At 39.3% G+C, this 19,712-nt stretch overlaps 1 protein-coding gene across 1 annotated transcript; it reads left to right on the top strand.

Annotated features, from left to right (window-relative positions):
• The first annotated feature begins 1,041 nt into the window (after positions 1-1,041).
• LOC147303079 (uncharacterized) lies at positions 1,042-19,706 on the top strand. The gene is made up of 9 exons (XM_086281194.1): positions 1,042-1,264; positions 5,938-6,198; positions 6,513-6,791; positions 6,907-7,221; positions 8,084-8,209; positions 17,907-18,164; positions 18,271-18,549; positions 18,699-19,001; positions 19,242-19,706. Exons 1-9 carry the CDS (start codon positions 1,180-1,182, stop codon positions 19,442-19,444), a joined length of 2,109 nt encoding a protein of 702 aa, XP_086137320.1. The 5' UTR covers positions 1,042-1,179; the 3' UTR covers positions 19,445-19,706.
• Positions 19,707-19,712: the final 6 nt, after the last annotated feature.

Below are 19,712 nucleotides of genomic sequence, written 5' to 3' on the forward strand. Positions count from 1 at the left end.
ATGCATTTTTTAATGAAAAACAAGTCAATTATCCTCATTAAACGAAGATCTATGAGAGTTAAAGAACACCATTACATCAAACATTGATTTAAATAGTTAGTAATAGAGTTAATAATGAGACCCATAACAGGAGGGTTAAACAATGCTTACATTATTGGATGAATTATAAACAAACGGTTGTGAGTGTCATCAAAAACGTGTTTATTTGCACCACAAATAATGATTAAAGTGATTAAATATAGTTTTACTTTAACAGTTTCCATTGGTAATTAATTACCTATAGTCACTAGAATAGATTAAATCATTAATCTATTTATGAGGTAAACAGCCAATGGCAATTTGACATTCTGAAGTTTTTTTTTTCTCAAAATAAAATTAATTTTGATCTCAAAATGAGAAATAATATATTTTTTCCTTAATGTGGCCGCAATAATCCTTCATAGGGTTTAGGCTGCAAGTTTTTCAGAGTGGTTCAAAGTCCCGGTCAGTTGTCAGCAAAACCTTATTAGCAGAAGACAGTTGTGTTTTGTGTTGACTAATGACTAAAAAAAAAAAAAAAGAATTTAAACATTTCTAGCATCAGGCTGCAAAAAATTTTTTCTTTTATATTTACCTACTCCATAATCATCTCATGAGTTTATCAGGAAGAGTGTCTGAGTTTCTGTGTTTGTGGTCTGTGAAGTGCAATTTAACAAAAAATATCACAAAAAGAAAAATGTTAGAGCAAACACTCCTTGGATTCCAGGATTCCTGGTCATGTTTTTTCATATGTATGTAGTGATGGGAAAGAAATAGTTCTTGGAGAGAATCAGTTTTTTATTTACTTGAATTTGTCTGCAGACAAATAAATAAATAAATAAACCATGGTAAATAAACCATGGTGGTTCAGTTTGTGTGCTGGATGAGGAAGACAGTGAATGTGCATGATTCACCACATAAGAAGATGACATAAGGGAAACAAAATTAAAAGCAAAGCACAAGGAACACTGAATCTCAAAACAACAGGAAGTGAGAACACTTAATGGGGAAAACACAGACATGTGGTGAAGGAACTTTAATACAGGAGGACTGACTCAAGGGGATGGAACACTGAGGAGAACTAAACTCTAAAGCCACCAGGAGTAAAGGACAAATATTTGAAGTCTTGTTTCATACTTTTAAGCCAAGTCCACCATATTTATGTATTTAGTCTGCATCTCTAAGGAAAAGGAAAAAAAAATGAAGTTTGTTTTGTTGCTTCTCTTCTGTCGTGATTTATTTGCAGGTAAGCAAAAACGTTCATCTTCAGCTGTAACAGTATCCCATTTGACCTTCAGCACCTATTTGTACCTTTAGTTAGTTAGCCTGAACCCTATAAACTTAACTGATTTCCATTTTTATTACATAAAACAAGATATAAACAAATTCTTTTTTCATAGGTTGTGTTTAATGGGATTTCATTTTCTGCTCTCAGTGATATATAGTGCAAAGGGCTTGCAATATAACCTACAGCATCAAAATTGCACAGTAAAAAAGTTTAATATCAGATTTATCCTGTTAAAGAATTGAGTTGTATAAAGACTTAGGCTCATTTGTTTTTTCAATATTTTTGTGATTCAGAAAGAGGAACTGTTTTTTTTTTCTTTCATTTTTCATTTACTGACGCCCTTAATTCTCCATAGATCATTTTCGGTCCTTCCCATACCTTTTCATTTGTCTTCATCTGTCTCCAAAATGTTTTGCAATGGTAAAACTATTTATTATGGACTTAAAGAATCTTGTCCAAATGTTTCAATTTTGCAGTTAATGATTCAGAAGGTAACTGGGTCCACACACGAATGTGCCACAACGCCATTCAACATATCGATTAATGACATCTTAAGGTACAAATAGTATCTTTAAATTGGAAAGAAAAACCCAGTTAGAAAAAGAACTGTACAAGTGAGCTATTCACAACTCAGCACAATTTGACCACCTATACATTTTAATACCACAGACAAACAGAGAACCTTCACAGACATAATGAAGCAGAACATTTAATCATCTTAAATAACCAGAGTTGGCAAAAGTACAGACATTCTGTTCTTAAATAGAAGTACAAATACTACTGTTAAAAATACTCCAGTAAAATTACTGATTCAACTTCTTTACTTAAGTAAAGGTAAAAAACGTACAGGCTCTCAAATGTACTCAAAGTAAGAAAGTAAAAAGTAGCTCTTTGGAGGACATTTCTATTTTTATGCAAAGCACAAGGTGGAATTCAGTCAGTGGATCTCAGCATCATCAAATCACATGAATCTCATGAGTCTCTCTGCTACACCTGATGTAACCTGACTCTGACCATGAAAGCACAACCACTGTGCACCAGTCACACACTTCTTTACTTGTTATTTACTTTAAAGCCATCACGGTACAGCAAACTAAACTGTTTATCCTGCAATAACCTGCAGAGGATTTCATTCAACTTGTGAAAAGCACTTAGTGTTCCTTAGTTTGTTTAGCAGCAGGTTTCACAATATGAAAAAACCCCAAAACATAATGCTGCGAGTACATACCCAATATCTGATTCAAAAACATGACAACTTACACGAAAGCTTTAAATCTGCACTTAATCAAACACCACTTAGCAGTCTTTATTTTTAAATCTAAGCTCTCGTCTTCCTCTCCTGTCTTGTCTTTCTTATCTTTCTAAGTGTCGCAGGCAGGAGGATAGAGGAGACGATACAAATTAGGGAAACGAGAAGCAAGAAAAGCAATATGGAAAAAAAAAAGAGGAAGCGCAAACAAGGACAGTGATACATAGATGAAGTGAAACTACAGTGAAGGCTTTACAGAAAAACAAAAAAACAACAGTTGAATTTGTAAGAAAAATAAAAAGACTGAGTATATCAAGTGTCAGTGTTTTAGATCCGCTGGAAGCACTGAGACTGTAGTAAAGATAAAATTTGAGCTCAGAAAAATACACATTTAAGAAGTGGAAGATAAGCTCCAGATTTTCTTTTCTTCACAAGACATTTAAAGATTGTATTTTCAATTGTGTGGTTACTTTACAGTGACTGGAGGAAGAACCTGAGTTGGGACAAACAGTGGCCCAGAGCATAAAACTAAGTTACCTACAGTCACTCTGTGGTGAACTACCATTTCGAAATGGTATTTCTTGAGCAATGCCATCTGTGTCAGGGTCCTGGGTCTCCTGCCCAGCATGTTTAGTTCTTTGTGATTTTTGTATTATTGTACTTGTGTGAGTTATTCTATGGTTTCTAGTTTCGATCCCTTGCCCTTCATGTTTCTCTGTGTCCCCTCTGTTCTGTGTAAGTCTGTGTCTGCATGTTTGAGTTTCCCTCTATGTCTTTCGGTTCTTAGAGTCCTCTGCCTTATGGTTTATGGCTGTGTTTCTTAGTTGCTGTCTCCACCGTGTCAAGTTCGCGTCTCTGTGTCATACTTCCTGTTTTACCTTGAAGGTCCGTGTCTTATGTGAGTGCGTCCTGCTTTGCTTGTCTCGTCAGTCCTGATTTCTCCCAGCTGTGCCCTCCTTCTGTGTCTCATTTCCCTCGTTACTTCCCAGTGTATTTAAACCCTGTGTTTCTCTGAGTCAGTGTCGTGCTGTCCCTCATGCTGTGTGGATCTCCCTGTGAGTTTAGGGTGTCATTTTCCAGTTTAGTTTGCTTTTCCCGGCCAGCAAATAAAGCTGTGGTTTTGAGTTTATCTCTGTGTCTATGAGCCTGCATTTTGGGTCCAATTCCTGCCTGCCACAATGATTCATGACAATCTGTTTTTGTTTAAATCAAACATTTTTTATAAAAACATTATTTTACTGCTTGCAGCTCATTAAAGATTTTAGTTGCAACAGAATGTTTTTTTTCTGATTTGTAATCAATTTCTAGCAGACTCCCAAACCCTTTCTTGCTTCTGTAGACATATTTCCCAAATGTGTCCAACTCAACATAAATTGAATAAATGCAAATACATACATATATTTAATATTTTTTAGTTTAATAATAAATAAAACAATACATGTTTATAATAAATAATTTTTAAAAATTGTGGCAGGGCATAGCCTGCGACTGTGCTGCACCCGCGCGGCATCTGCAGTTATGGCTCATCGGCTTCAGAGTGTTCAGCTGAGCTGAAAAGCTGCAGCGGTGTGAGTGTGTGAAAGCAGCAACCGTAGTTAACAAAGAAGATGGTGAAAAGCATCACAATGTGGACCGGTCTGCCGTGCTTATTTCAATTTTTTATTAAGTAAAGAAACAATTAATTATTTAATGGCTTCTTTAATTCATTTCGGCTTGTGGCCTTCATCAGGATAACCCTGATGAAGGCCACAAGCCGAAACGCGTTGGTCAATTATTAAAGTTGTTCATCTTCCCTCAAGTGTTGCTGGAATTCCTGCTTTGTGAATTCTTTCATCCTCTCCATGCACCTTGGAAGCAGGTGAAGTTGTGCCAGAAAACTTTTGCTGCGATCTACCTATGCCAAATCACATCTGGCTTTGAAGCAGGCGAGGCATGATTGCAGATGCCGCGCAGGTGCATCCATCACACCTGCAGCATACCAAGCCCCGCCACATACCTCCATTGTCCGAATGAGGCCGGTGAGCCATCCGGGTGAAGTTACCCCTCCCCAATCGAGCAGTAGAGGGAATCGGTTGGACCACTGGCGCCCCAGCCCCTGGCCCAGTGACAGGGGGGTGTCCACTCTGGCTGCCACCTGCGCATCCAGCAGCGTCAGTGACGAGGTGGTTCCGGGGGCCGCCGCATAACCAGCGGGAACCCCAGAGCTGATCCAGAGGCCACCCATGTGGGAAGCAGCAGTGAGGGTGGTTGTGAGCTGGGGCTAACAGGCGGCCGGCATGCAGGACCACCACTCGTCCGTCTCCTCCTCCACCTCCAGCTGGCAAGTTGCGTGGGCCTCTGGGGGAACCAAATGCTCCCACCTAGGAGTGGGAATGGATGCAGCGGCAGGCTGCGTCCTGGCTGGTTGCACCCTGGAGGCTGGCATGGGCGCCGGAACAGTCTGGACCTCCCCCACTCCTATGCCGCCGGGGAACGCTGGTATGGGTGGTGGCGGTGTCGGCCGGGACAGGATCAGAGCTGCCAGATCCTTGATCCTCTGCATCCAGCGCTCGATCTAGTCCATAAGTTCTTCCCGCTGGCTGCGAGACACTGCCGCCCGCTCCCGCTGTGTGGTGCTGTAAGTGGAGTACAGGGGTGGGACACAGTATACAAACCTTTTGCTAAAACCAAATCTCTTAATTAGAAGACAAAGCCCACACAACTAAATCAAATGCTTTTTTATTTTGTCATGTTCTTCTAGACTCTGGACACTTCTTACCCATAAGAACTGAACTCTTAATAGGAACTGTACAATGTCAAGTTAACCGCAGTAACATTGTCCTGCTAGCGCTCACTGTGCTTTATTTATCTATTTTTTCACTTGCAAAGAATTAATTTAAAAATGCAACCATCCACTTAAAGATGCAACCATCTCTTTTGTCTTTTTATCTTACACTTACGATGGAACTAAAGAATAGACAAGCCGCTAAACACCTGGTAAAGCAGGCAGATGAGTCAATACAGATCGTTCTTAGGCATAAGCTTCATTTTAATATTTTTAATTGTTAAAGGCTATCCCTGGTGGTAGCAGGAAATGTAGGAGCCATGTCAGGTTAGTTAGTGATTCTTACTGGGCTGCAGATGTGGATTTGAGAATGCTGCTGTGATCATCTGGTTTACTGGAATTGCATGTTTGGAGGCCTCTTTCATCTTAGGAGTACAGACAATTTTTGGTTACTGGAAAATTAATTTTGTGGCTTCTCAATTTTTTTTATTAAACTTGGTCAGTATTTTTTCAAGATAATGCTGAACCTGAAATAATTTTATATTTAATCTTTTTAAATGATGAAAGAAAATATATAACACCACTGTCATCTAATTTGAAGTCTGATCAATTTTACAGTAAAACATTCATTGAAGTTTTTCCTCACTGAAAACCCTGGAGCCCAGAGCATTCCAGAATTTGTGGCTGTTGGATTTATTGATGAAGTTCGTTTTGGTGACTGGAATAGTAGAAGAGGAGAGGAAGTCAAGAAAGACTGGATCAGATTCTTTGAGGATGATCCCTGGCATCGAGAGAACTATATTTCAGAATGTTCATCTAGTCATCACTTCTTCAAGGAAACTATTAAGACTTTGAAGCAACGTTTAAATCAAACTGAAGGTATGGATTTGTTTCACTTGTTACTGCTGAAATGTTTATTATCATTGTTGGTTTTAAAATAGCAAACACATCAGCATCCACTAAGATATTTGGATCAGGTAAAACAGTAATTTAGAGGGCATAGCAGTGTTATGTTCAGTTTAATTTATTTAACCCACCACACTGCTAAAATAAAAGAATCCAGAGGGGTTTTGAGCCTGTAACAGTGGGTGTAGAACCTCTATTTTTGTGTCTGAAGATATGATAGCAGCTATGGCCTCTGCTGACATCTCATTGACTTGTTGGAGTTATTGTGACTGTATTTCTTTTTTCAGGTGTTCATATTTTGCAAAGGATGAGTGGCTGTGAATGGGATGATGAGACTGGAGAGGTTAACGGTTACAATCAGTATGGTTATGATGGAGAAGACTTTATAGCATTTGACTTACAGACACTGACATGGATCACTCCAAAACCACAGGCTGTGACCACCAAACTGAAATGGAATATGGAACATGCCCGATTAGAACGTAATAATAACTTTTTCAGTAATCAATGCCCTGAGTTTTTAAAAAGACATTTGCACTATGGGAGGAGCTTTCTGGAGACAGGAGGTATAATCAAATAATCTGCTGTAGTAAGAGAGAAAAGTAATATGGCTCTCTTTTTTTCTAAGATAGAGTACAAATCAGAATCTAACATTTGTCGCTTTTTCCTTTCTCTCTGCAGTTCTTCCTTCAGTGTCTCTCCTCCAAAAGACTCCCTCCTCTCCAGTCAGCTGCCACGCTACAGGTTTCTATCCTCAAAGAGCTGTGATGTTCTGGAGGAAAGATGGAGAGGAGCTTCATGAAGGTGTGGATCCTGGAGAGATCCTCTCCAACAATGATGGAACTTTCCAGTTGAGTGTTGATCTGAATGTTTCATCAGTCGGACCAGAAGACTGGAGCAGATACGAGTGTGTGTTTCAGCTCTTTGATGTGAAGACGAAGCGAGACAAGGACATTGTAACTAAACTGGACAAAGTAGTGATCTGGACAAACTGGAGTAAGACTGGATACTGCCACAGTTATGAAACTGTCATTTGGTATTCTGGAGAGGTTAATTTTACACTCCAGATTTCAAATTTAAATCCTTCACCCTGGTGATTACTGTTACTGGGATAAAAATTAATAATTGCAATTTACTGTGAGTTCTTTAAGATTAGATGGGGCCCGGCTCTTCAGGAGAACAATTCTTAAATTTGGCTATGGATTTAACTTTCTCATCCCTGTCAGTATTCTTGCTGTAGCATTTTGGAGATGGGAAATATTTAGAAGACAATGATAATAATAAATTCCAAGAACCAGGCCTAATCTTTTAATTTATGAACTAGTTTTTTAGCATCAATAAGAGAGATGTTTCTTATTTTAGCAATATTACACAAACACACAAACACACACACACACAAAATAAAACAAAAATGACTCATTTGACTCAGAGATTTTTCAGCAATGCCATCCAAACTGGAGATCTGGTTAGAAGAGTTTTAGGACCAAATGTAATAACCTCAGTTTTGTCTGAATTTAGGAGAAGATAATCCTGAGAAATGCAAGCTTCTATGTTTTTAAACTATGCTGGGAGTTTAACTAATAGATTTGTATCATCTATGTAACAATGACTCTTCATTTACATTAACAAACTAAAATCTATCAGATTCAAAACACTTGAAACTGGCCAAATGATCAGTTTTGCAGCTACTCTTCAAGGGAAATTTAAATAAATGGAAGTTTAGAAATTACATCACTAGAGTCTGACATAGAGATTAAGCCGTTTACCCACCAGTGATTCATAGATTACGTATGAATACTTCTATTCTAACCTGCTTCATCTGCAGATTTAATCTTGTTTGTCTGTTTTTACTGAGCAGAGAATCCCTCTGACTGGACGATTCCCATCATTGCCACAGTGGTTGTAATAGTTGTCCTCATCTTTTTTGCTGTTGGATTTGCTGTTTACAAAAAGAGGAAAGAGGTGAAAGAATCAAAGGAGCTAAGCTGATCAATCAGCAGCAGCAGTACAAGGTTCAGTTATATTATTTCTTTGGTATTGTACATATTAGACACTTCTACTTATTTAATATGTATAACAGAAACTTTGCATGTCATGCAATATGCACAGTAACACCTGAATTTTTTTCTCTTTTATTTCAGGTAGACAGTCAAGATCTTAAAAGTGCAACTTTGTGTTTCTCTTTTTCACTCTGATATACACTGTGGATACTTTTACATGTATTTACATGTAGATGTACATGTACGAACACAGGACCCAGAAAACAGTGTCCAAATCTCTAGTTAAACGAACGCATAGAAGGTGTTTTTTAAATAGCTTATTTGAAATGACTTTTTGCAGAAAAACTTTTTTGCTTTTTGTTTTTTAATCCAAACAATTAAAAAGCATTTTTTTTAATCCATTCAAGTAAAAAAAAAAAAACAAAAAAAAAAAAAAACAGTTGGTTTACGACACCAACTGTCTGCCATCTATAATCCAGTTTTGAGATCCCTTCCACGCCCACTCACATCCCGGGCCATCTGACCTCAGGAAATCACAAATAGATTGGGGCTAGGTTTCACGATGAGCTCACCCGAAACCTTGACTGATTGTGACCCACACCTGTTTTCACAACTTGGCTCGTGTGATTAGGTAGACGATCAATAGGGGATCAATTGTCCCTCTTGGAGGGACACTCCCATGGGGCTTAAATCTGGGACTCTCCACCATTTGACCCTAGGACTGTAGAAGCTTCTCGGATGAGAGGTGAAACGTCTTCAAGCAACTCAAAGAACACCAGATGCTTTTTTTTCTTTCCAAGCTCCTTAGACTATTGTGTTAATAGTCCTAGGATTTTTGAATGGGAGCTGGTCCAGTTTTCTGTAGAGAGATAACTAGGATCTGAAGACACATCACAGTACATTTTAACGTTAGTATGAACAAGCGGTACAGCTAAACTTGGGAAAATACTTTAAATGACCTTTAAATGGGATAAGCTATAAAGATTATGAAACTGATTTCATTACAATATTTTAGAATGTTATATTATCTGCAACTACCCTTGCACACGGTTTTCTTAATAATTGTATAATGTGCCCTTACATTAGCTACCTGTTTACATTTTTGTATTGTTTTTTGTAAAAAATCCTCTCTTAGTTAAAGACCTCTTCATCTCAATGAGTACTTAATAATTTTTCTGCCAGCACCATCCCTATTATTCTTTTATTTTTCATTCTTTGTGCCTGAAAATCTTATTGACAGAAATTTTAAACTGAAATGATCAATAACAGATAGTAGCAGACCTGTGTGGATCAAGCCTCTTTCAGAGTTACCGTCTTGATTACAATGATTACAATAAATACAAAATAAGCCAAAATGTTGTGCCATACAATTGCTTTTTTGGAAGACTATGCAACACAAAATAAACAAAATAAACACTACTGCTACTACTACAGATCAGGTGTTGTGACCCTACCTGTTTCCTGCTGGGAGCCTTTTCCATAGGACAAAACCTTCTTTATCCACTTTGGATAAATGTTAATGAAAAGGTTTTTGTTGACATTTGTTCTAACACTGTCAGCATCCCATCTCTGTTTAGTAATGGCAGCTTCTGGTTTCAGTGCGATCCATGTCAGTGTCTTCAGATCAAACTTAACAAAGTCTTCTCCGTTATAACCGTACTGCAAAAATCCAGTCTCCTCTCCAGTTTTTTCATCCCATTCACAGCCTTCTCTCATCTGTAAAATGTGAACACCTGAACAGAGAAACTACGGAGCCCCGCAGGGGACATGGGAGAAAAAAAAATTAAGACGGACTTTTGCGAGATCTCGCAAAACAAACTCGGGATCTCGCAAAACTTTTGCGAGATCTCGCAAAACTTTTAGCCACATTCTTCGGACGCCGGCTCGAAGCCGACCGGGAGGTCGAGGCACGATGTGCCGGAAAAGCGGTGTTCCTCCCGGCTGTAGTAGGTCTCGACCTCCCGTTAGCTCGAAGCTAACGGGAAGAATGCGGCTAAAACTTTTGCGAGATCTCGCAAAAGTTTTGCGAGATCCCGAGTTTGTTTTGCGAGATCTCGCAAAAGTTTTGCGAGATCCCGAGTTTGTTTTGCGAGATCCCGAGTTTGTTTTGCGAGATCTCGCAAAACTTTTGCGAGATCCCGAGATAGTTTTGCGAGATCTCGCAAAAGTCCGTCTTAATTTTTTTTTCTCCCATGTCCCCTGCGGGGCGCCGTAAGAAACAAAGAAAAAAAACATTCTGCAATATATTATTTTAATATTGCACATTGTAATGAATGCACTATGTCATGGATTTTATGCATGGCAGGTGGGATGTGAACCCAAAAGCAAGACTTGGGAGACACAACATGAACTCAAAGTGCAGCTTGAAATCACTCACAGGATAATGAGAGAAGAGCACAGTTGGAATGCAGGGCTGGAAAGTTTCAATTATGAGGCAGAGGATGTAAATATAACACAAGACAGTGAGAACAACAGTTACGAAAATAAAACAGGAATCCACAACTTTATGGGAAATGGGTTTAACTGACATAGAGGACAGAAGGGCTGGAAGGAACATGGAAGGAGAAATGCAGACGAGGCTGAGATACAAAAGTGAACTAAGAAGGAGCAACCTATACATAACTAACCATAACTGAAACTCAGATTAATATAATAAATCCACAAAAAAGACTTATAAACTTCTAATAAACTAAAGCAACCACTCAACAAACTAAATACTAACTACCGGTACAACAATGATGACTTGTGAGACACAAATGATGAACTAAATATACAGAAAGCCACGAAGGAGATAAAAAGAATATGTAGTAAAATCATTTTTGTCATGTCCCATGTGTTATTTATTTATTTTTCTCCGTCTCCTCTCTGCCAGGGCGGAATTCATTACGGGTTCCCGCCCTTGATCCAACAAGTGCTCAGCATCTCTGGGAACTCCTTCAAGACTGTTGGAAAACCATTTCAGGTGACTACCTCATGAAGGTCATCGACTGAATACCAGTGTGCAAAGCAGAGGGTGGCTATGCTGAAGAATCTAAAATATTAAACTTGTTTTGAGTTATTTCATGCTTTTTTTTTTCTTTACAACATAATTCCCTGTGTGTTCATTCATAGTTTTGATGCTTTGTCTGAGAATCTACAATGTAAATAGTCATGAAAATAAAGAAAGACCATTAAATGACAAGGTGTGTCTAAACTTTTTCAATTTTTTTTTCATGCAAGACAAAAACTAAGAACCATATTATAAATATATTGCTTTATCATCTACTTACCTTTTTTTAAAGAGATGCTCACGCTAGTAAGGTTTATGTTTCCTGATCTCAATTAACAAACAAATTTAATATTTTAAGAATCTTAAACTAATTTTATACCAATTTTCTTTTTTTTCCTGGCTTAATTGATTTGGTATAGCCCATAACTTATAATCATCTGACACTGTGTGTGTGTGTGTGTGTGTGCGTGTGTGTGTGTGTGTGTGTGTGTGTGCGTGTGTGTGTGTGTGTATACTGCACCTTCACTCTGTTGGAACTGCTCCTTCAAACTTAAAATATGATTTCCAAAGGTATTTGGTTGAATCACAAAGCACTGTCGAGTGTACATCTCCAACAGCCAAGAGTCGTTTTTTTTAATATCTCCTTCACCCAGTCCTGTCTTGGTTCCACTCTCTTGGTGATGCTGTCACAGTAACCCATCTGAATGCCGTCAAGCATCATAGCACCCATAAACTGTGGGATGTTTGGGACTCCAGATGATGCAGTGAGGAGATACTCCAGTGAGTGTTTCACTGTGGAATAAACAATATTTATAGTTTTACATTAAAGAAAATAAAACCAGGGGTAACCCCCCCCCCCCAAATCTATTCATTTAACAAGGCGAATATGTTATGGTACGTGATATACGTGACCTCGGTCACTTTATTACTGATCAAATAAATGATGATGATGACATAGAGCTTACATCAGTGTCTGTATATGTGCAGGAAAATACTACTTCACGAAAATTCAGCTTTTGCTCACTTCCACTTAAAGTGGCTTTGTTTAAAGAGTATTGCACACCGCTATATACTGCCCTCTAGTCAGAATCAGAATCAGAATCAGAATCAGAATACTTTATTGATCCCTGGGGGAAATTATTTTTTGTTACAGTGCTCCATTTTAAACCAACATTAAGACAAGACAGACAATACGCTAACTAAGAATAGTACAATATATACATATATATACATACATACATACATAAGTCACTTATAAATAAATATTTGGAAAAGAAACATGTGTAGTTGTAGTAGCAAACAGTGTGTTAAGTGGATGCGTTGTACAGGGAGATGGCCACAGGCAGGAATGATTTCCTGTGTCGTTCAGTGGTGCTTTTCGGTAATCTCAGTCTCTCACTGAACGAGCTCCTGTGGCTGACCAACATATCATGGAGTGGGTGGGAGGTGTTATCCAACATTGCCTTTATCTTGGACAGCATCCGCCTCTCCGACACCACCTTGAGGGAGTCCAGCTCCATCCCCACAACATTGCTGGCCTTACGGATCAGTTTATTAAGTCTGTTGGCATCTGCGACCCTCAGCCTGCTCCCCCAGCATGCAACAGCATAGAGGATCGCACTGGCCACCACAGACTCATAGAAAATCCTCAGCATTTTCTGGCAGATGTTGAAGGACCTCAGTCGCCTCAAAAAATAGAGACGACTCTGGCCCTTCCTGTAAAGTGCTGTGGTGTTTTTAGCCCAGTCCAGTTTATTGTCAATGTGTACTCCAAGGTATTTATAGTCCTCCACAATGTCAACACTGACCCCCTGGATTGAAACAGGGGTCAAGTGTTTCCTGGTCTTCCTGAAGTCCACGATCAGTTCCTTGGTCTTTGCCACGTTGAGCTGCAGATGATTCTGCTCACACCACGTGACAAAGGAGTCGACCACAGCCCGGTACTCTGTCTCATCATCCCTGCTGATGCATCCAACCACCGCAGAGTCATCAGAAAACTTCTGAAGATGGCAGGTCTCTGTGCAGTGGCTGAAGTCTGTGGTGTAGAGGGTGAAGAGGAAGGGGGAGAGGACAGTCCCCTGTGGTGCCCCTGTGTTGCTAATCACCTTGTCAGACACACACTGTGGGAGACGTACATATTGTGGTCTTCCTGTCAGGTAATCAACAATCCAGGACACCAGAGAAGCATCCACCTGCATCGCTGCTAACTTATCACCCAGGAGGGTCGGCCTGATGGTGTTGAAAGCACTGGAAAAGTCAAAAAACATGACCCTCACAGTGCTCGCCGGCTGGTCCAGATGGGTGTAGACACGATTGAGCAGGTAGATGATGGCGTCCTCTGTTCCGAGACGAGGCTGATAAGCGAACTGAAGGGGATCCAGATGTGGTCTTACTATGGGTCGCAGCTGGTCCAGGATGAGCCTTTCCAGGGTCTTCATGATGTGGGAGGTCAGTGCCACGGGCCTGTAATCCTGGGGGCCACTGGGACGAGGCGTCTTTGGTACAGGGACGAGGCATGATGTCTTCCACATCACCGGGACCCTCTGCAGGGTTTTTTTTTTATTAAGGTGTTATATGTTGTGTTTTGTCTTTTTTCTCTCTTTTTTTTGACTGTGGACCTAAAGTCTGTGAATAAAGATTGAATTGAATTGAAACATGTTATATACTAAACTCTTTGCTTCCAGCTACGATAATCAAACATAGCTGTAGTTTCCGTTATCACACAAATATTCGTTTTGATGCGGTTTTTATCCGCAGTTGTCAAATCTAAAGTTTAAAACGAAAGTTAATGCCTTGGTCTCGGTCAGACGAGGCAGCTGTTAGAGCTCAAAGATTCAAAAGGATTTCTTACCTGCAGATGATACAGAACAAAAAAAGAAGCAAAAAAAATACAGCCATCTTATCCTCATCCTGTAATCTATCCTGTAATTATTGTTGGAATAATTGGATGTTGTTTGTTCTCGCTGCCCGGACCCATTGTACTGTATGTGTGAAAACAGCCTTTTCCTGTTCCTTTCTTTCACAGTAAAAGTCCTAAAGTCCTATCCAGTGTCTTCAGACTCAGTTACTCACATAAACAACGTGACTGCTGTAGATACAATTGTTTACAGAAGTGTGACAAGTTTTAAAATAACAATAACAATATTTTTTTTTCCATTTTGTCATGGTCCTTCAGTCCTCTTGGCTGACCCAACGATCAGTTTATATAAATGCAACTCAAATGCAATAACAGTAGTACCGTGGGAAACAGCCTCAACAGTTTGTGACGTTGATGGCTGTGGTGGTGGTGCGGAGGAAGAGGACCCTTTGCTCACTATGCTGGATCATTGCCTCAATGAACAAATGGAAAAATCACCATCCATTGGGTCTTCTCTGGCTCAGAAGCTGAGGATGCTATTGAGAGAGAAGCTGGATGAAATACAAACCATGAGCATTATGTTCCTTGCGACACTGCTGGACCCAAGGTTCAGAAAACTCAGCCCTGCAAGAGCTAGCGAAGCAGAAAAAAGACTGAAAGCAGAATGTGCTTCTGTAATGAGGGCCTCCACCACCCTTTTTTCCTGAGAGAGCTCAGTGGTTGCATCGTTAAATGGTGCTAGGACAACCACACACTCTGAAATTATACCAAATTCCTCAGATGAAACAGGTGGGATGTCTGTTGTGAGACTTACCAAAGCAGCACCCACTGGCTCCCTTTGCTCGAACAGTCTTTGCAGCATATTATAAGTGCTGTTCCAGCGGGTTTCCACCTCCTGTATTAGTTTGAGTTGAGGCTTCCTTAGTTGCTCCTTCACCACTGAAAGCCTCTCCTTACAAAATACAATTAAAAAAAAGCATACATTAGATTGTCAAGGGAGCAGAACAATACACTTAAGTAGCATTAAAGAAACTGTAATTAAGCCACTTAAGAACTTACCTTTGCAGTGGTACTGCTCCTGAAATATCCCACGATCTTCCTGGACTTGACTCGGATGTCAGAGACCTCAGGGGTCTGGTCAAGGGCCTTCTTCACCACTAAGTTCAGGGTGTGAGCTATGCATATGGCATGTTTGAGTCCTAGCTCCCTTGCACAAGCCCCCTTTGTCAGTAATTGCCCAGTCTGTCATGAGTGAGCCTTTCACTTGTGCAATATTTTCTGCAGTGTGTGCATTAGGAAAATATTGCACTCCTAAAACAACGGTGTTTAATGTGCTGGACTCATCAACAAAATGGCAGGTGACTGCAAGATAGGCCTCTGTGTTGATGGAGGTCCACATATCTGATGTCAGACTGACAGCTGCTGCTTTCTCAATGCTGGCCTTAGCTTTCTCCTTCATCTCCTGGTACCTGGCCTCCACCATGACTTTCAGGGCCTAAAGGAAAGAAAACACATGTTGTTTAAAAGTACGACGTGACTGTGAAGCAGTGTGTAGTGTAGCCTGTTAACATTTTATTCTGTAAAAACTAAATTTTCACTGCTTTTATGACCTTTTTAGTGGGGAGAACATAGCTAGGATTTAATGATTTAACAAATCTTTTAAATCCTTTGTCCTCCACAATGCTAAATGGCTGGGAGTCCTCGATCACCATGCTAACCAGGTCTTCATCTATTTGAGATTGTTCTCCTGAGGAAAGATAATAAAAACAAAGCACAAATATAAATATCACACACGTAACTTATAACAGCTGTATAATATTGTTATATCATTTAGTAACATTACTGCATGCTGTATTATCATGGCATTTGATGGCTCACCTGGTCTTGCTCCACAATCGGTGTTCCCCTTATTCTCATGCAAAGCTCTGTAGTGCCTAAGCATGGATGAGGTGTTGTTGTTATATCCCAGCTCCCTGGCACATAGCAAACACTTCACCTTGTACAAAAGTAAAGACAGCTTAACATAAATTGTATTGCACCATCAGTATTATGAAAATACATCTTCTTGTAACAAGTGTCACCTGGCAGTTTGTTGCTCTCTGACAGGTGATTGGCTGAAGAGCTGTGAAAAGGTAGTGGGTGTGTGGGGTGAAGTCAGTGCTCTTCTGTGGAAAAAACCAGAGGCAATTAATTCACTCGGGTGCGAGTGGGTATACTGTCGGTAAGAGACTTTTGCCATTTTTGTTTGGATCATTTGCTATTGCATGTGCTTATTTTTAATGTGTCATTGGACTTTTTTAGTGAGTGCCACGATTGCAGTGTCGCTAAGCGGGGTGTGACGGGTTGCAGTGTTGTTATTTTCGCACAGTTTGTGTGGTAAGTCTCATGTGCAGCTGGGATATCAGCAGGATGCGTTGTAAGTCCTGTCTGGAAATGACTGGGAATTAGTATGTCTAACTCATGTAATAAATAAATGATCAATTTATTTCTTTGCCCCGTTTACTCATCCCTTGTCCTCGGTTACATTCTGTAGAAATTTACATACCTTGTTGGGAGATATAAGATCAAAATGTTCCCACACAGGGGAGGACATCCTCCTCTTCTTAGCTGGCTCCATTCTCTCCTGACTTTCTCTCCTCACTCTCCTAAACCTCCAAACTGTCTCCAAACTCACGAACCGCAACTCTCCATCAAACACCCACATTTTGAATGAAGTCTGAGGGGTTTATATCTGTCACAGCTCGCGGCAAAGTTCGAACCACTTCCTGAACCAGTCACGTGGTACAGTCGGGCAGCTAGGCTTCGGACGTCATCATTTTCAGCTCCTCCCATAAATGAAGCAAGCCTCGTTACGCGCATCGCGGAAACGCCCCCTCAAACGCCCCCACAAGCTTTGAAGCCTCGATACAGAACGTCACATGACTAGTATTAAGAGAAGTTCTGAAAAGTGCACCGACTTCCGAGATAAACAGATATCAGCATTGGAAGTCACCGAGAAACTGCAGAGATGAATATTCACTTTATTGCGGCGTTCTCCCTCTTAAGTCATGTAGTATCTCCAGGTAAGCTCGCATTTTATGTATTTTTTTACAACTGTCTCTTAAAATTGAAACTGAGTTTTACGCAGCTAACTACTTTCACTTTCATTAGTTGTAATTACAAAAATCGTCCGCGTAAACTACAAAATTTAAAAATACGGCATACACAAATGTTTCTTATTTCATAGAATTAAAAACACTTATGCAATGACAATAAAGCAAAACTGACGCTTTATGCATTTACTTTCACTGAGCATATGGCGTTATTTTTTGCCACTATTCTTAGCGCACGTAAAACAATTTTTGTTGAATTTTGAGGAGAAATTTATTTTGAGCGAAGAAAAGCTAAATTTGAGTGAACAAAATTCACTGCTGCGTGCAAAAAAGTGTATTTTAGTGTTTGCTATTATCCATACACACACACACACACAATAGCAGCCCCTCTCGCTCAGTTTTTGCATTTGCGTGCAAATGAATAGTGGCACAAAAATAACGGCATATGAGCACAGCAAAAAGTGACTAATGCCACTTCGAGATGAGATCAGACAAGAACGGGAGACATTCTTTCTTTTGTCTAGCAGAATGTTTATGTGTGTGTGTGTGTGTGTGTGTGTGTGTGTGTATGATTTCTTGAACGAGGAAATATATTGAAACTACTTTCAGATATTGAAAATAAATACTATTCTTAAAACGGGAAAAATATTGCAGTCTTGTTCTTTAGCAAAATGTAAATAAATATATACAACAATCTCAAATCTATATTTTTGTTATTTTTGTTATTTATTTATTCCATGCAGCGAAACACTCCCTGAAGTTAATTTTCAGTGAATCATCTGGAGTCCAAGACTTTGTGGGTGTCCTGTGGGCTGATGAAACTGAGCTGGTGCACTGCAACACCAACCTCAACAAAGCAGAACCAAAACCAAACTGGCTTAAAGATTTCATGCAAAGCAATCAAGAACACAACGACTTGTACACTCAAGAGTGTCTTCATAGTAAACGTTTTTTTAAAGACACATTAAGTGTATTGAGAAGGAGTTGCAGCCAAACTGAAGGTACTGTTGTAAAGATAAAATGTTCAGAAGCCTTTGCTTTGCCCAAGCAGAACAAGCTTGCTTTGATATCTTCTTTCTTTCTTTCTTTCTTCCTTCTGTCCCTCAGGTGTTCACACCCTTCAGAGAATGTATGGCTGTGAATGGGACAATGAGACTGAAGAGGTCAAAAGTTTTGATCGATATGGTTATGATGGAGAAGACCTTATGGAATTTAACCAGGAGACACAGACATGGCTCATTTCAACTCCTTGTGCTAGCATTGTCAAACACAAGTTAGACAATCAGCAAATTAGAATAGCAGATATTAACCATTACCTCACAAATGTGTGTTCTAAATGGCTGAAACAGTATCTGGACTATGGAAAATATTTTCTACAACGAACAGGTGGGTTTCCATCACATAACACTGTTTTGGGGAAACAATATCTACAGGGGTTATTCATTTCATTTCAAATGAAAGGAATAAAGGAATATATATGCAAAACACAAAGCTGTTCTCTATTAAGGTATAATGCCTTATTTTGGTCTCTTTAGACTGGCCTTCAGTGTCTCTCCTCCAGAAGACTCCCTCCTCTCCAGTCAGCTGCCACGCTACAGGTTTCTATCCTGCCCGAGCCGTTATGTTCTGGAGGAAAGATGGAAAAAAACTTTATCAATTCACGGACCGTGAACAGATATACCCTAATCAGGACAGGACGTTCCAAATGAATGTCGTCCTAAAATTTTCTTCAGTCACACCTGAGGAATGGTCAAGGTATGACTGTGTGTTTCAGCTTTCTGCTGTCAAAGAAGACATCATCATCAAACTGGACCAAAAAGTGATCAAGAGTAACAGAGGTAAGAGTGAAGCCCAAAATAATGGATTTAGTGTGTGTGTTCAGGACCAGATCTTGGGAAAGTAATAACTTTAAAGCTAAGAAATCTACATGCTTCATGTTTTCATTATAAATCCTTGGCAAAGAAGTAGACCAGCAGACAAATAGAAAAGCATTTTTTGTGTGGTAGTGTGGATGTAATAACTGTTATACATCTATACAGATACACAACTTTGGATTGATGGATGTCTTGTCTTTCCAGATTATTTAATCTGTACAAGTCCCGAAGAGAACAATGATTATTACATCAAAGTTTCCGTGTTTTTTTTTTTTGTTCTACTCATCATAGTCCTTGTTTTCATCGTGTACAAGATTACAGGTGATGTGTATATCTATATGGTATTTTCATTAAACGATTATAAAATTTTATTGATTCAGTTTACCACCCAAAAACAGTTAATTTAAATCCAAAGCATTCATGATGTTGTGAAAGAAAAGTTAAAAGAACAAACATATATTAAAATATTAAAGAGAGTTAGATTTAATTTGTTGTTCAGTTGTTGGTTTAACTTTTTATATCTAAGGTTTAAGATTATGGTTTGAGTTTGTTTGCCATCTACAATCATTTATAGAATTTTCATCAGTTTAAAATACCCCAAATTAAAATTATTTCAACAGAAAAACTTTAATGATGAATCAGATATGAATTGAACCAAACCTGTGGTGACTATCT

The sequence above is a fragment of the Aulonocara sp. 'chitande type north' Nkhata Bay genome, linkage group LG22 (genome assembly GCF_057382095.1).
Source record: "Aulonocara sp. 'chitande type north' Nkhata Bay isolate Kocher_YH1m ecotype deep benthic linkage group LG22, A_spYH_male_GT1.1, whole genome shotgun sequence".
NCBI classification, from domain to species: domain Eukaryota; kingdom Metazoa; phylum Chordata; class Actinopteri; order Cichliformes; family Cichlidae; genus Aulonocara; species Aulonocara sp. 'chitande type north' Nkhata Bay.

Excerpts from the sequence above, each read along its gene's own strand:
- LOC147303079 (XM_086281194.1), top strand. The coding sequence starts at position 1,180 with ATGTATTTAGTCTGCATCTCTAAGGAAAAGGAAAAAAAAATGAAGTTT. Across the intron at positions 6,199-6,512 it reads ACGTTTAAATCAAACTGAAG|GTGTTCATATTTTGCAAAGG; the intron begins GTATGGATTTGT and ends TTCTTTTTTCAG. Across the intron at positions 8,210-17,906 it reads GAAAGAATCAAAGGAGCTAA|CGAAACACTCCCTGAAGTTA; the intron begins GCTGATCAATCA and ends TATTCCATGCAG.